At 41.7% G+C, this 17,500-nt stretch overlaps 1 protein-coding gene across 7 annotated transcripts in view; it reads left to right on the top strand.

The window, feature by feature from the left end:
* Positions 1-1,730: 1,730 nt before the first annotated feature.
* KCNQ (KCNQ potassium channel) overlaps positions 1,731-17,500 on the top strand; it is a 57,227-nt gene continuing 41,457 nt past the window's right edge. For 3 of the 7 annotated variants that reach the window (XM_012370342.2, XM_012370340.2, XM_012370338.2), the window contains exons 1-2: positions 1,733-11,318; positions 16,132-16,699. In XM_012370342.2, the coding sequence (XP_012225765.1) occupies positions 10,997-11,318; positions 16,132-16,699 (890 nt within the window). In that variant the 5' untranslated portion in view covers positions 1,733-10,996. Of the gene's footprint in view, positions 11,319-16,131; positions 16,700-17,500 lie in introns of all 7 variants that reach the window. The other 4 variants (XM_012370343.2, XM_012370341.2, XM_012370339.2 and 1 more) reach the window with 2 other exon arrangements.

The raw sequence follows: 17,500 nt of genomic DNA, 5'->3' as shown, positions 1-17,500 counted from the left end.
TTGAATGTCTGCATTGAAATTTGCTCCGAAAGATCACCTAGATTGTCTCTCATCTCTCCAGATTCTTCCTAGAACCACTGTATTTTTCATACATAATAGATGTATTGATCATGTTATCTCTGATGTATTACAATTTTTATTATATTTTTGCAATGTAATATATCAGAAATAATATGACACAACAACAATGTAACATAAAAGTTCGACATTACGTTATCTAAAAAAGTTGAACCACAAAGTGTGAAGAAATAACCGGCAACGTAGTGGAAAAATAACCCATCAAATTTCGACATCAACGGATTTCCAATAGCGTACTCCATGTTTAAATCCTATAAAGTCAGCTTACTAACGCTATTAATTTTTATTTACAAAATATCCTAATATTCTGTGAAAAATATTCTATGAAAAACATATTCTATATTTGATGCAATGTTATACGTTTCGCTGAAAGGCTCAGACTATCAGTTTTACGTGCGAATAATTTTTTTACTTTTGATTAAAATCTGTCTGCTGTCAGTTTTTTGAAGCTCGATACCCAGTGTGTGTGAAGCTGGCGTATCATTTCGCGGAAACTCACAAATAATTAAGAGTTCTGACTTTATTTTCAATAGTTCTAGAGTTCCTGATAGTTTAAACAAATAGTTCTGGCCATTAAACCAACGAAAATGCCTCAGGACAAACTGAGACGCCAACTTCACGCAGCGTCTCACTTTGTCCTACGACATTTTCCTTACCAATAATTGTTGGAAATTAAAAGATTTATAGTTCTACAAGAGTTCTAAGAAGAGTTCTGCCTTCTAAAAGCAAAAAAATATCAATAAAGATAAAATAAGAACAAGCAAATCCTTATGTCTATAGATATACAGATGAGACGCCGGCCTATTTTTAAGAGTTTTGTTTATTCCAACTTAGCTCTCGTATATTTTTGGGCATGCACAATGTCTTTCTAAAGAGTTCTGATGGTTACAACAATTAGAAATTAAAAAAAAAAATTATTTTATCCGAAAAACGTGTTTTTTCAAATATAAAAGTGAGACGCTGGTCGATTTTCAAGAGTTCTGTTTATTCCAACTTAGCTCTCGTATAGTTTTGGGCATGCACAATGTCTTTCCAAAGAGTTCTGATGGTTACAACAATTAGAAATTTAAAAAAAAAATTATTTTATCCGAAAAACGTGTTTTTTCAAATATAAAAGTGAGACGCTGGTCGATTTTCAAGAGTTCTGTTTATTCCAACTTAACTCTCATATAGTTCTGGGCATGCACAATGTCTTTCCAAAGAGTTCTAATAGTTACAACAATTAGAACTTTTTTTAAAAAATTATTTTGCCCGAAAAACGTATTTTTTCAGGTATAAAGGTGAGACGCTGGTCGATTTTCAAGAGTTCTGTTTATTCCAACTTAGATCTCGTATAGTTCTGGGCATGCACAATGTCTTTCCAAAGAGTTCTGATGGTTACAACAATTAAAAATTTAAAAAAAAATTATTTTACCCGAAAAACGTGTTTTTTCAGATATAAAAGTGAGACGTTGGTCGATTTTCAAGAGTTCTGTTTATTTCAACTTAGCTCTCGTATAGTTCTGGGCATGCACAATGTCTTTCCAAAGAGTTCTGATGGTTACAACAATTAGACCTTTTTTTAAAAAATTACTTTGCCTGAAAAACGTATTTTTTCGAGTATAAAGGTCAGACGCTGGTCGTATGTCGATAATTCTATCGATTTCAAGCGACATTTCGTGTCAGTTTGTAATGACTTTTTATTTCTACGAAAAGTTCTATGCGTAAAAGTTATTAGAATGCTGATTAAACAAGTTAGGTCTCTCGAAACGCTGGACGTATATACAGGGTGATTCAAAATAACCTGATGTCCTTGCAATGCCATATTCTTGAGCGAATTCTGAGACGATTTTTCCTTTTACAAAATTTTGTCCGAAGCTTAGTTTTCGAGTTATAATTGAAAATAATTTGCTACTTACGAGTCCGATACAACGGACAGGCAGAGACGGTGCAATGCGTCATGAGACGACAGTAAACACTTGACAGTCTCATTATACATTGCGCGTCCCTGCCTGCCCGTTGTATCGAACTCATAAGTTGCTACCTATTTTCAATTATAATTCGAAAACTAAGCTTCGGACAAAATTTTGTAAAAGGAAAAATCGTCTCAGAATTCGCTCAAGAATATGGCATTGCAAGGACATCAGATTATTTTGAATCACCCTGTATATTGAGCTATCGAGGTGAGACTGATCTTTTTTTAAAAGTTATTTTGGCTGAAAAACGTATTTTTTCGAGTATAAAGGTCTGACGCTGGTCGTATGTCGATAATTCTATCGATTTCAAGTGACATTTCGTGTCAGTTTGTAATGACTTTTTATTTCTACGAAAAGTTCTATGCGTAAAAGTTATTAAAATGTTAATTAAACAAGTTAGATCTCTCGAGAGGCTGGACGTATATATATTGAGCTATCGAGGTGAGACTGACCTTTTTTTAAAAAATTATTTTGCCTGAAAAACGTATTTTTTCGAGTATAAAGATCAGACGCTGGTCGTATGTCGATAATTCTATCCATTTCAAGTGACATTTCGTGTGACATTTCAAATGAGATTTCGTGATCTAATTTGTTTAATCAACATTTTAATTACTTTTTATTTCTACGAAGAGTTCTATGCGTAAAAGTTATTAGAATGTTGATTAAACAAATTAGATCTCTCGAGACGCTGGACGTATATATATTGAGCTATCGAGGTGAGACTGATCATTATTCTACGTCATGGATTTTGAAATTTTTATTTCATTGTGTGAAAGTGTATTGTTTTAAATGTACTTATCTTGTTCTTAGCATAATTCAGAATCACGGCGTGGACATTTAAAATAATATACTTACACAGTAAAATAAAAATTTTTTAATCCATGACGTTGTAGAAAAACAATCAACGTTTCACCTCGATAGTTTGGTATTTATACGTCCAGCGCTTCAAAAGATCTAATTTATTAAATTAACATTCTAATAACGCATAGAACTCTTCATAGAAATGAAAAGTGATTACAGCCTGACGCAAAATGTCATTTAAAATCGATAGAACTATCGAAATTCGACCAGCGTCTCACCTTTATACTCGAAAAGATACGTTATTCAAACAAAATAATTTTTTTTTTAATTTCTAATTGTTGTAACTATCAGAACTTTTTGGAAAGGCATTGTGCATGCCCAGAACTATACGAGAGCTAAGTTGGAATAAACAGAACTCTTGAAAATCGACTAGCGTCTCACCTTTATACCTGAAAAAATACGTTTTTTGGGCAAAATAATTTTTTAAAAAAAGTTCTAATTGTTGTAATCATCAGAACTCCTTGGAAAGACATTGTACATGCCCAGAACTATACGAGAGGTAAGTTGGAATAAACAGAACTCTTGAAAATCGACCAGCGTCTCACCTTTATACCCGAAAAAATACGTTTTTCGGGCAAAATAATTTTTTAAAAAAAGTTCTAATTGTTGTAATCATCAGAACTCTTTGGAAAGACATTGTACATGCCCAGAACTATACGAGAGCTAAGTTGGAATAAACAGAACTCTTGAAAATCGACCAGCGTCTCACTTTTATACCTGAAAAATTACGTTTTTTGGGCAAAATAATTTTTTAAAAAAAGTTCTAATTGTTGTAACTATCAGAACTCCTTGGAAAGGCATTGTTCATGTCCAGAACTATACGAAAACTGATTTGGAATAAATAGAACTCTTGAAAATAGGCCGGCGTCTCATTTGTATATCTATAGATATAAGGATTCGCTTGTTCTTATTTTATCTTTATTGATATTTTTTTGCTTTTAGAAGGCAGAACTCTTTTTAGAATTCTTGTAGAACTATAAATCTTTTAATTTCCAACAATTATTGACAAGGAAAATGTCGTAGGACAAAGTGAGACGCTGCGTGAAGTTGGCGTCTCAGTTTGTCCTGAGGCATTTTCGTTGGTTTAATGGCCAGAACTATTTGTTTAAACTATCAGGAACTCTAGAACTATTGAAAATAAAGTCAGAACTCTTAATTATTTGTGAGTTTCCGCGAAATGATACGCCAGCTTCACACACACCGATACCCATCAAGAAACTAGAGGCTAGAGAAGACAAAAGACGTGCGAGCTAGCGTAATTCTCTTTTCCTATTGATTGGCGTAGAGTTCATTGCCGTGGTTACCAAAAGGTTGCTACAATCCTTTCATCAAGAACCATTTATTGGACGAACATTGCCCGCCTGAGCTCATGAGCTCACGGCGATATCAAGGGAACGCGAAAACAGTGTTCGTAACAGCGAGCCGCAGTATACATACATACGAAACGAATTACTCGAATAGCGCACGAGCTTAAGCTCACATTCCATCGCAAATCCAGAGCTTTGCGCCGATGTACGGCAATATATTTACAAGCTGCGTACAAACAAAGGACATGCGGGACATTCCGTCAGTACGGCACGTTGAAATGCATGCATAACTATACGCAACTACGAATTTATTTCCGTGCATCAATGCGACGCGTCATGTCGGATTTAGTGGAATGCAGATTTTATTCCCCGAACGAGCTATAAATGCGCGCAATGAAATTTATTCACTTCGGGACATTGCTGCCGTTGAACGGCGGAGCAATGTTGGCGCGAATACGCTCGTTGGATGCTGTAAAGGTCCGGTTATTCCCCGAGCTGTTAGCTACAGGTTGCCCATCGGGAATACAAGTTAAATGAAAAAGTTTTCATCTCCTTGCGAAGCGCAATGTCGAGAAATTTATTCTTTAATCCCGCGCCGCGACCGCGAACGCGTGCAATAATAAACAAGAACACTCGCTCCAATTTGTCAAGAGCACATGCTCGTAAATAAAGAAAATTATATAATTTATTAAATCACCAAGAAGTTATATATAGGCTCGGCGATCATCTTTTATCCGAATTAACATCATCTTTTATCCGTGCGACATTACGTTGAAGCTATAAGTTTCGCTTAAAAGACAAATGCGTCTCCGGAGATTTTGATGATACACATTACGAGGAAGTTTATTCACGTGCAGCCGGGGAACGGCGAATTTGAAAAGCTCTTTGGGGAAACATTTTTGTGGAAAGAAAGAAAAAAAAATGTGTGTGGACGTTATGCGCGCGCGATTACATTTTGGGTGGTCAAACGCAAAATCCAGAAGTTGATAATATTTTCGTTCGAAATTTAATACAAGAAGATGGCCAACACATCATTATTGTTAGTCGGGCTGCGCGCGGTGGAAATGTTTGTGCAGTTAGCTGCAAGTTTGCGCGCAAACATATCCCGCGTCGGACGTGGGTACACAGCGGCGACGTCATGCGCCGGTCGAAGTGGAGCGTTGAAATCAATCGAACAAGCGAATTATTGTTCGGGCGATGCGTGTATTTACGAGCATTGCGTACCGCAAACAGCGTTATCGCGTGGATCAAGGGGGCCCGTTTTTATCCAGATACGATTCCCATTTCATATTCTGGCAAATATCAGTTAACTCCCAACTCCGGAGTTGTATTAGCAATTTCGTTCTGCAGTTTTCCAATTATATTACAGTTATAATTATATTTGCCATATCTCCTTCCGGATATATTTTTCTCCGAAAAATAAATTTCTAAAACATTTAAATTGAATAAAGCAACTGTGGCTAAAACATTTAAATATGAAAGTAATTTTAAATTTTTTACATATTATAACGTGGATAAATAAAATTAAATACTTCCTGAGGGAAAATAAATTTATACACATTTTCTACATGCTTGAATTGCGACATAAATGAACAAAAAACATTAAAATTTATACATTGGCAATTATTTCAACTTTTATCGTTATTTAATAGTGATTATTGTATGTATTATTTATTTGAATATTATGTAATGTAGAAACACATGCTCTATTATTTTAAAATTTTAAAAATACGATTTTAGGGTGATAAAGAGATCATGGTATACTTTCCCATTAAAAGAGTTGATTTAAGTAAATGATTACGCTTTCGAAGTAATTCTTCCTCGTAGATCGCAGTTTCTCGCGACAGTTAAGTTAAATATAATTACGTTAGTCTTCGGTCTAAACTAAATTATTCACGGCAACGCGAAGCTCCGGATTGCCTCTAGAATTACTTTCAAAGCTGATTTCAAGTTTCAGGCATCTTTCTTATTATGACCGCGAAGCTTTCCTTTGAAGGGACAACCGATCGATGTTTGTTTTAGATGCGAAAAACGTCCCCACCCTGCGCGAAACTTGGAACATTTCAATTTCGACGTTTACTCAAGCGACCGTAAAGTTGTCGCGCATTCGTCGAACCATCTTCTTGTTAGCTTTCCTTCAATGTTATTTAAGATTAAAGTCTTCCCTTGTCGTATAAAACGTTTTCGCTGAAGATTTCGAGTCTACTGACGTGAAAATCGCCCACCACGTTTCTCACATTCTCCCTGCATTCGTTATCTCACAATTGGGCATTCAGAAAACAATGTGTTAAAGCGAGCAAGAGAGACAGACCGACAGGAAAACGCAGGTGCGGAAGTTCAAATAAGAGCGGAATGAATACATCGCGCGCGACAGGAATAATGGAAATGTCTTGCATTTCGGTGCCAAGTCGTTAAATATCGCGCGGAGTTATAACACTTCGATGATTTGGCGTTTTTTTTTATATGAATTTTTAATATCTAAACATCTACGTGCAATGGTTTTTTATTTATTATCCGCCATCGTTCAATACACATCTGCATAGCAAGTAAAAGCGGATAATAATAAAAAATACATTATTTTAAAAGCAAACTTAAAAAAAAAAAAAAAAAAAAAAGACAGAAAAACTACAAATTTTTTGTACCAACCAAAATGTTCAAGTATTGCGGCTTTAACTAACACTTTTTATACCGTTATTTGTGATTCAAATTAAGTATAATACTTTTTTGAATTCATGCAACTAACGTATGTATTGAATTCATCAGAGAAAGAGTATTTAAAACTTGATTCATAAATCTATGTGAAACAAACAACCGATGATTTACTTACGATAATAACTGTGAACAAAATATAAATATATTTTCTACGCAATATTTTTCCAATTTATATTTTGTTTACTCGAGTACCGGTGCGCATTAATGGAAAATTACAAACTTCTCCAATCGCGATTATTTCTATAAACAGCAGGGATGAAAAAAAAATTAGTTTCCTTCTCCCAGTTCTTGGTTGCGAGCAAGCAGATGTGGACACCTGCTCGTAAGCTCGTCGGAAGGACGAGGAGAGCGATCGTGATCCTCACGGTTGCGGAAGTGAGACAGCATGAACGGGGGGGGGGGGGGGGACGCGCGAGATCTCGGGGATCTCCCCCGTAATCCGTGCGCGCCAAGCGCGTGTAAAGCGCCAGGCCACCCCTGCTCGGGGTTGCGGTGGGTGGCGGAACTACGAGGTGGTGGCCGAGGAGCCACAGTTGGTTGCGGGCTGTCGCCCTGAGAGCAGCGCGCGTGTTTCCGCGTCCCTCGGCACGCGACCTCGTGATCGCGTGATTGTGTTACAAATCGCGTCGCATCGTACCAAACGAATCGGGTCGACTTGCGGTGCGAAATCGACCGTGCAATCATTCCGATCGAATCGAACCGACGCGGCGGTCGAGTTCGCCGGGATTTCGCGGACACGCGACAGTGACAGAATGTGCGATTATCTTGGCATCGATCTCTTCTTTTCTCCTCGGTCTTTTCATTAACTTCTGAATCGCTTCCAAATATAGTGCATCGATCGAGAGTTTCGGTATTTGCGTTTCTGAATTTTCGCGCGCGGCACTCTTCGGCGGTCGAGTCGCCGTGAGAATCTCGCGAAAAATGGAATCACGGGAGGCATGCCGACACGCTACGTGATAATTGCTTGCTCCGAATGGATGCGGTAAATTGAATCGCGCGACTGTGTGCCCGCGCCGTGTGTTTAAATATCACGATTGATAATTCATTATCCCGGCGGAGATTCGGAGCGCGAGGCCCGTTTGCGGGGCGAACTCTCCGCGCGCGCGAGTTCATCGGCGAGAAGGTCGAAAAAGGTCGTTTCACGGATGACCTCGTATGCGCGATGGTGGACGCACGGTAAACTGTTTCGAAACGTTAGACAGAGAAATTGAAGATCTGCAGGAATTATCTGCGAGAGAGGTTTCGAGTAAACGCTTTGGCCATGGCGAGGGACGATACGCGAAGCCGCCATTCAAAGGGGTCACTATATTGCGGGCGCAAAAAAACGTCAAGGAAGCCACAGGCGTTTCGTGCACCGAGACTGCAAACGGAGCGATCCCTTTGAGGTTGCGGGAAATAAAAACGAAATTACTCTTTCTCTAAACCATTCGCAAATCCAATGGTGTACGTGTGTGCCGCGCGCGTACGTCTGAACGCGCGGAGCGTAGTAGCGTTCAGTCGCGCTTCGCGAAAATAAGAGGCTTCGGTTGAATCGATTTTTTGGCGCGAATAACGACGAGTAAGCAAGCGTGCGAGGAGAAATATCTTCATTAATCGCGACCGAGCACGAGTGCCAGGTAGAACATCGGCGAGGGGCAGTCCGCAGAAGAGGAAACCGAGAGGCTCGAAAGCGATCAATCCTTGTCCGGCGCGACGTCGTGAAAGGTCAAAGGACACTCTGACTTTCGCTCGATCGTACGGCGGCGCGATAATGCCTGCCGGTCGACAATTCGGCGGGCTAGCTGTCGGGTGTGTCGAAACTTTATAATCGGGAACTCGCGGGGGTGCACGTGTGAAACGCGCGTCGCGCGCGATAGTATCGCGCTCGTGAGCGACGCGATACGCGAGTTGGATCCACGCGGCAATCCAGTTGTCGCTCGCCGCAACGTAAGCCCGCTTTCGCGAGAGGCGTCGTTGCGGAAAACGTCGTTAGGACAAACACTGTTAACGCTGTCTCGTCGCGGTCGTGTAGTAGGCAGCCAAGTGTATCCCGATGCGGCTTTAGCGGTGTTTAAGAGGGATTTAAGGCGTGCGCGAACAGCCCTTTTGTGCACGCGCGCGCGCGCGCACACAACACACACACACACACACCTACACATCGGTGATTCTCTGTGATTCCGTTAATCCGAAGAGCAATAACGAAGCAATCATTAAGCGCATTAAGGAAGACCGGCGTTATTTCGCGGCAACCGTGCTAACTCATCTACCACCGTTTTCATTAGGAAGCGTCGACGAAGTGAAGTTTCTTTGTGCTCGCGAAACACTCCGAGATTGAAAAACACTCGACGGCTCTCTTTCCTCGTCGAGAGAAAGCATCACGAGGAAGATTTCGACGTAAATAAGCGGGACGGGACAGAGAAACGTGAAAAGAGAGTATACGTAATCACACAATACGTAACGACTCTCCGAGTGGTAATTATCGCGCGAATTATCACAAACACAATACTCGCGCGCGAGTTTGTCCGCGGACGGAAGATTAAAGACGCGGGTAATATTCTGACAGAGACGTTAGGTGTCGTCGCTGGTACGCTATTGTCCGGAACATCCCGAAGAAAGAGAGAAAGAGAGAGAGTGAGAGTGAGAGAGAGAGAGAGGGGGAGGGGGGTGAGAGACAAAGCTCTCTTTTGCCACGCCGTGAGATGGGATTAAGAGCGGCGGCGTTGTCTCGCGTAAGGAGCGGCAGGTAGAACGCGATAGGAAACTATCTCGGCGCAATTGTGATAACGAGCGACGCGCGGAAAGAAAGGCCGCTAGGGACGCCGTGCCGCCGGGAGAACGGCGATGCGCCGAATACATTTTGCGACATCGCTTGACGAGCGATTATCCGTGTTTGAGCGGCGAAAGGGGGCCGGGGGAGACACTTCCCGGAGGAAAGGAGGCTCGAGGGAGTCGCGGGCTGGAATTCCATTACCATATTAGTGCGAATAAACACTCGAAAGGATTTCCTTAGGTAAGATCGATCGCGCCGAGAGTCCCAGCGAGTCTGCTAGCAGCCCGACATTCATCTTCACGGGGGACTCCGTAGCGATATTTCGATCTATCCACCTCTCTATCTCCCCTCGTCTCTTTCTCTCTCTCTCTCTCCTCTTTCTTTCTGTTTTTTTTTCCCTCTACTTTCTCTCCCCGTCTTTCCTGCGGCACGCATTCGCGTTCTCTTTCGCCGGGCCGCTTGTGAAATTTCGGTCGGTTGTCGAGTGCTCGCGTCTCACGTCCACGATCACGTTTTATCTCTCACAAAGGCCCGGCGGGGGGTTCGTTAAACGATTTTGTCACGGATCGGTCGATTCCGCGAAATTAAGCGCGAGCGCTCGGGAGAAGCGACTGGCAGAGTGGCCCGTAAAGCCTGCGTGACGAGAATCAAGAAGCGGCGGTCAGAGGGAAAAAAATCCCTCGATAGGTATTCAACTGTTCATATATTGCGGGGTAAGCGAGAGCGGTAACGCGGGAAACGAGCTCGGGGACGAGCCGAGGTTCGTTGCTCGCTCGCAGGCTTCTGGCGTCTCTCTCGGGAGTATCGAAACTTTTTTCTTTTTTTTTTTAACGAGAACGCGCCACCGGCAACGGCAATGTTCGCCGCGCAAGGACACGTCGCGCGCTGCGTCTCAGACGCGATCGACACTTTCGAAGACGACGACCCGGTCGGATAATCCCGTCGGCTATATCCGCGAGGAAATAATCTGATCAACGGCAGAGGCGACGGGGATTACGGACGAGCCGATTTCTCTCGCTCTCTCCCGGCCTAGCTAGCGAAAATCCTGATTGAGATCGCTGATCGGACGAAGTAATCCCGCCATTGTCGCGACCGGAGTGAATCCCGACAATTCATTAAGCGATGTAATCGAAGTCGACCTATTAATCTGCGAGTAGCGTTTGCGCGAATTCCATTCACCTGACTTCTGCATCCCGACGGGACGATCGTTGTTGTGCGAACGCAGATTTCGGTGAACTCGAATTCTGGAGGATCATGGACAAGCCGCGTGATCGGGCGACCGTCCGGCTGACAAGGTGCCGCTCATCGATCATAACCGGAAAGCGAGTGCCGGGATGCTGCACGCCGTTATGCTAGGTAGCGGTCCAGGACGGGGGAGACGCGAATGGTATCCAGGATTTTACCTCCAGAGTCGCCGTCTCGGCTGCAGGATGAATCGCGGCGAGCAGGAAACCCTGTTCCGGCAGAGCCGACAGATCACGCGGATCGTACCGTCCCGCGAGGACCTCGTCTTGAGCGTTCTGAAGTCACCCATCAGTCAGCAACAGCAGCAACAGCAGCAGCAGCAACGACAGCAGTGTCGTCCGTATCATGCACACGTTCCGGGCCACTTTAACTGCCAAGGTCATCCAAATAATAAGAAGTGCAATCATTCAGGTACATGAAGACTAATGCCGTTCCCCGCCGACGTCGGCGCAATTCGTGCTCGTTATTGTTATCGCGAACGAACGTGACGTGCGTGCGTCGGGAAAAAATACAACCGTGGCGAACCGTTCTACCAGTTTACGCGCATTTGTTGCACGTCATGGAATATTTATGCCACAGTCAGTCATTTCGCCAACGTGGATTGAACGTCAGCCGTAATTGATCGAATATCACTTGCTCTATTTGGATTTTAATCAGTTTTTTTATTCTTGAGGAAAAAAAATAGGGAATCAGTTAAAATTGTCGTATTCTAAATTGTGATATTCTGTGATAAAATATGACTACCGACATTCCGGCCTTCTCTCTTCTATCTCTATGAAGTTTCAAAGTATATTAATTTTTTAATTGTACGTTTAAATATAATTTTACATTTTTCTAACGTGGATCTTTCTTTTAAAAGCACAAGAGCCGCATTCGGACATTTGAATATTTTCTTCCGAGATATTCTGCCAGAGGAAACTCGCATGCATGCCGTGATGTTAATTCATGAATTTTTTTTTAATTAATGCAAGCGTAACGACACGAACGCGCTTGTTGCATTTTTAACACGGCCTTCTGTGCGACGCGAGAAAGGAACTATTGCGGCAGCGCATATGCATATCTTCTGACGTGGATGAATATCGGGTATATCCTCCTTTCGGCTGGGGGCGAGGATTCACGTTGCTCATGAATCCCCGCGGCTAGCTTAACGGAGAGGTAGATTTGCGAAGCCCGACTTCTGCTCGGCCGGGGAGAGAAAAGTATCTTTTCGCTTGATACTCGAGGCTCGATCGGAGACGCGGTTCGGTCCGTTCACGGGGTTTTATAATGTCTCGTCATCACGAATAAGAGAGGGAGAGAAAGAGAGAGAGAGAGAGAGAGAGAGAGAGAGAGAGAGAGAGAGAGAAAGAGAGAAAGTGAGAGGTGGACGCTTTTATAAATAGAGCGGACGGTATTCATTCGCGTTATTGCACAAGCGCGCGGATCGGGAATTTGTGGTTTCCATTGTTCCGCCTTCTCGATAATACCGTTCGTGTCCTGTCATGATAAATATTATAATGCTACACATAAGTCGTCGCGCTAACATTTGCACGTAATCATCATTAGCTGTTCACAACACGCTAGGATTCAAAAGTTTGAAAGCAGAAAGCAACAGTAGATAATTTAAGTCAAATCTCGTGCGATTAAAGTCGCAAAAGGTTTTTTCATGAGAAGTAAAAAATTTATTTTGAACTAAAAATATGAAGACTATAAAATTTTTGTTTTCGGCATCGAAGCAGTTCAGTTTGCTCGTAGCATCGATTAAAACATGTGCGCTATCGACCTTCGTGCGATATAAAGGCCTCTTAATGTTCAATATTACATGCCAAGCGTAACGAATGAATGAAAGACATGAGAAAAAGCATATGTACAACATGAATGTTTCGTTACTTATTTGTAGTCACTGATATTAATTGCAGCCCGCATTTGCTTTAATAATAAATGCAACTCTTCTATTTTTATGTGAAACGCTGACTAACAGTTAATGGAGTTCGCGATTTTTTTTCAAGTCAGTCTGCTCGATTTTTCGATCTTTTTGCTACCCTTCGTGATTAAAAAAGCTTTCACGACGAATCATCCGTCTTAAAAAAAAAAAAGTTGGAACTTCGTAATAATTACAGTTGTCGCCATGTCTCTCTTCTCTTAAGACGACATTTCTTTGCGAGACATTGTGCGGTAAAGCTTGAAAATTATCACAAATTGAACGAGATTATTATTATCTTAGTCTACGAGATCTTTGTAATACAGAAAAAAATATTTTAATTAATCTACGTGTAAGTAAATTAATAACAAAAAATTTACGTGTAATAATAACAAAATAAGTAAACTATGTTTTTAATTTTATGATGAGAGAAGATTTAATTTTCTTATTGATAAATATTATCATTATGTTTACTTGTAAATAAAATACTTTTGTTTTAGACAGATCTCTCATCTATTATACTTGTTAGAATAAGAAGTTTCTGCCATTCATTTTATTCTGCCGGTTCTCACTCTAAATAATTCGATAAGCGAAAATGTGTGTTCTTTCCCAACAAAGCCGTAATGATCTGTAAATGATGTCTATGAAGTTAGCACCGCCATTTTAGAAAATTTAAAAAACAAAAATTGTGCTAGATTGTGCTAGGTTTGTGCTACGTTGTGCCGCAAACCGCACTTCGATATCTCCAAAAACTACTCGAAAATTCGAAAAAAACGATTTTAAGGCCCAGCACCGCCATTTTGTCAGAATGAAAAAATAATGGTTGTGCTAGGTTGTGCTAGGCTTGTGCTGGCTTGTGCCGCAAACCGTAGTCCGATATTGCAATTAGTTTATTAGCAAATCGCAATTGAAAAAAAAATCGTAGCACCGCCATTTTGAAAAACGAAAAAAACAACGGTTGTGCTACATTGTGCTAGGCTTGTGCTGGCTTGTGCCGCAAACCGTAGTCCGATATTGCAATTAGTTTATTAGTAAAAAAAAAAAAAAAAAAAAAAAAAAAAAAAAAAAAAACCGCTATTTTTAAAAACGAAAAAAACAACGGTTATGCTGAGTTGTACTAGGCTAGCACAACAACTTTTCCTTATGACAAAATGGTCTAAATAGTTTTTTGCAGAATCGGTGGATAATTGTTTATACAGCCATTTTTGAAATTTATTATTTTGACAATTCCTATGCTTGTGCTGAGTTGTGCTAGGCTAGCACAACAACTTTTCCTCATGACAAAATGGTCTAAATAGTTTTTTGCAGAATTACTGGATAATTGTTTATACAGCCATTTTTGAAATTTATTATTTTGACAATTTCAATGCTTGTGCTGAGTTGTGCTATGTTTGTGCCGGTTTGTGCCGTAAACGAAAATCGACTACAACTTATGGTTCTCTTTGAAAACGGAGAAAAATTTTGTTATGCACAAGCAAAGTGGGTCCAGTATGACTAAAAAACTGATTTTATCAATTATTCTCGTTGGGAAAAGTTGTTGTGCTAGCCTAGCACAACGCAGCACAAGCATTAAAATTATCAAAATAATAAATTTCAAAAATGGTTGTATAAACAATTATCCACCGATTCTGCAAAAAAACTATTCAGACCATTTTTTCATAAGGAAAAGTTGTTGTGCTAGCTTAGCACAACCGTTGTTTTTTTCGTTTTTCAAAATGGCGGTGCTACGATTTTTTTTTCAATTGCGATTTGCTAATAAACTTATTGCAATATCGGACCACAGTTTGCGGCACAAGCCAGCACAATCCTAGCACAACCTAGTACAATCATTTTTTTTTCATTCTGACAAAATGGCGGTGCTGGGCCTTAAAATCGTTTTTTTCGAATTTTCGAGTAATTTTTGGAGATATCGAAGTGCGGTTTGCGGCACAACGTAGCACAAACCTAGCACAATCTAGTACAATTTTTGTCTTTTTAATTTTCAAAAATGGCGGTGCTAACTTCATAGACATCTGTAAATGCCAATTCGATCGATGAAGAACAATGTGAGTCTAATGAGAGGCGCGTTGACATTACTTAAAGTTGACGAATATTCCATTAAACTCATTTGCAAACATGTAAATGTTATAGCTTTAACGTAACTCTTGACGTCATTACGTCAACTTTTTAACTACTTCCCGGGAAAAAAAGAGTGTAATTGGTCAGATATAAATATATATAATTAGTTACGAAAAGATCTAATAACATATGTAATTTTATATGGTCATATAAAATATTACATGTTATCAGATCTCTTCGTAACTAATTTTATATATTTACATCTGACCATATATACCATTTTTTCTCGGCTTTTCAATCATTATCAGATTTGATAAACAAATTCGGCAGAATCGCATGTGTCATTGTACGAATTTATTCCTATATCGAGTCTGAGAGAGGCCCAAGCTTCTCTCAGTACTAGCTAGGAATCCAGTAATGAGCAGACATGCAGACGGTACTAAGCAATCTATCAAAGTGGGATGTATGGATATCAAATGTTCGTGTGAAGGATATACAATATTACTTGTACATATGGTATCTCAGAAGTCGTTCACTTTCTCTCAATCCCGATTTGATCTAGAAGCTTCAAACTCTCGAAGCTTCTCCAAACTCCAAAAGTTCTCCCAATTTTCACATGTTTTTTGCATTAATAAATAAAAGAAGAATTGCTCGGACGCGGCGACCTAACGCGAATAGAGATGATTGAAAAAGAATGCTGATGAATTTTCATGTCGTTCCTGAAAACTTTTTATTTGGAAACAAGCGCACTTAATAATAGATATTATCATCGATCCTATTTCATAAATAGGCTTCTCCATCGCGGAGTATTTGCGCGCGTATTATGTGGCAGGATATTATTCCGCGGTTTCTCTAGTGGTTAGAATTGCAAATACCTCACTCAGGCCACGTCAAATATTTGAATAATCTCCACTCGACGGTTGATATCTATTTACCGTCGACAACTCATCCCAAGTTCATCAATCGGCTCCCTTCATCGGCGATCTGAAAAACGTAAAATCACGAAATCGAATTACCGTGGTGGAATCGCGATACGTGATGTGATTAGCGCGATCAAATTATAATAATAATTGAAGTTTGATTTCGCGAAATCATGTAAATTTCACGCAGCAACGGTTCACACAACGGGAAAGCACAACAACGCTCTTTCGCGTTTTACCGCCACGAGCCTCGCGGATCGAGCGGGTCGCGCGCGAAGCGCCGTGATCGAAGCAACGCGATCCCTGGTGCAGCCTGGCCCAATAAGTCAATGCTGGAAATGCCCAGGTGACGCGTACAACAACGAGAGTCTTCCACGAAGCAAGGACCAATGCTCTAGGCATGCGGAAAAGCGGTGCAGCACCGCGGCCGCCTACGCCGCCCTCCAAGGCAGCGAGGACGAGCTCGCGGCCGAGCAGGGCCTCGAGGCGGAGGACGCCGCGTTGAAGACGCCCGGCAGCGAGACGGAGGACACCGAGGACAACGGCGCGAATGCGGAGGAGCCGCCGTCGCCCGCGCGTCGTTTCACCTTCCTACGCCGCTTCCGTTCGCCGCGCTTCGGCGAGGCGCACCACAAGCGGGTGCCGACGCCCATGAAACGGAAGTATCGGCGGAAAAAGAGCAAGGACGACATCATCGACAATGACGTGGCCGGCGCCGAGGGAGAGGAGGAGCCGCCGAGCCCCGGTCAGACCGGCATGCCCGATTCTTACTACCCGATCTACCTGCCGATCGATCAGGCTTTCAAGGCCAAGTACGTGTTCCATCACAAGCGGGGCAAGACGTTTCAGGAGCGGCTCTACGTGTTCCTCGAGCATCCCGGCGGCTGGCTGTGTTTCATCTACCATTTCGCTGTGTGAGTATCTTCCGCTCGCGCGCTCCGGCGATCATTTCTTTCAACTTTGTCCGCCCGTCGCGAACGAATCGGGCAAAATATGCGTGATCAAAAGTGCAAATTTATGTTCACCCCGAGACTTTCGAGCGCAGCGGTGTAGCACGCGCCGTTCGTTCGCCGCTAAAACGGCCAAAGGTTAAAAGATGTGAATGCAAAATGCCGCATCAGCGGTTACCTCCTGTTTCCCTTCTACGCGCGAGCATCGATTTCAGCGTCGTGGCCTTTGACACCTGGCGTGGCCTAAATTCGATCGCCGGGGACTCGCCGGCTGCAATCGAATGATCGCTCGAATCAGTCTGTCTAATCGCGCGAGCGATCCCCGATTTGATCGGAGCACAGATATCTCGCATAGGATTTTATTGCTGGTTGATTCGCTGTGATTCGATAAGCGATAACAGGGCGCCGGAAGTCGAAATAGCCGGGGTATACTTTAGGTAGTGTCGATAAAAGAGTGCGTTTCTCGTGATAGCTACTAGCTTTTACACGTTCATTGTCGACACGGGGAGTTTACAAGTGCTATTAACGTACAATTTTGGTATCAAGTTTTACGTGACGACGCTTTCGTGTAATATGCTCTCTGCAATATAAGGATATAAATTTAGGAATATTTTCTCTCGATGTCTCTAAAATATGGGATATATTTATAAGCAGGCAAAATCTAAATGTTATTTCTATGAAAAACTTGTGCTTTTTTATCTTCTGCATGGTAGTTTGTCAAAATGCAAAAATAGGCCGATAAAAATCACTCTCAGTGATTTAAAT

Source organism: Linepithema humile, chromosome 1 (assembly GCF_040581485.1).
Source record: "Linepithema humile isolate Giens D197 chromosome 1, Lhum_UNIL_v1.0, whole genome shotgun sequence".
NCBI lineage: Eukaryota > Metazoa > Arthropoda > Insecta > Hymenoptera > Formicidae > Linepithema > Linepithema humile.
This window is presented reverse-complemented; position numbering and strand designations above follow the sequence as displayed.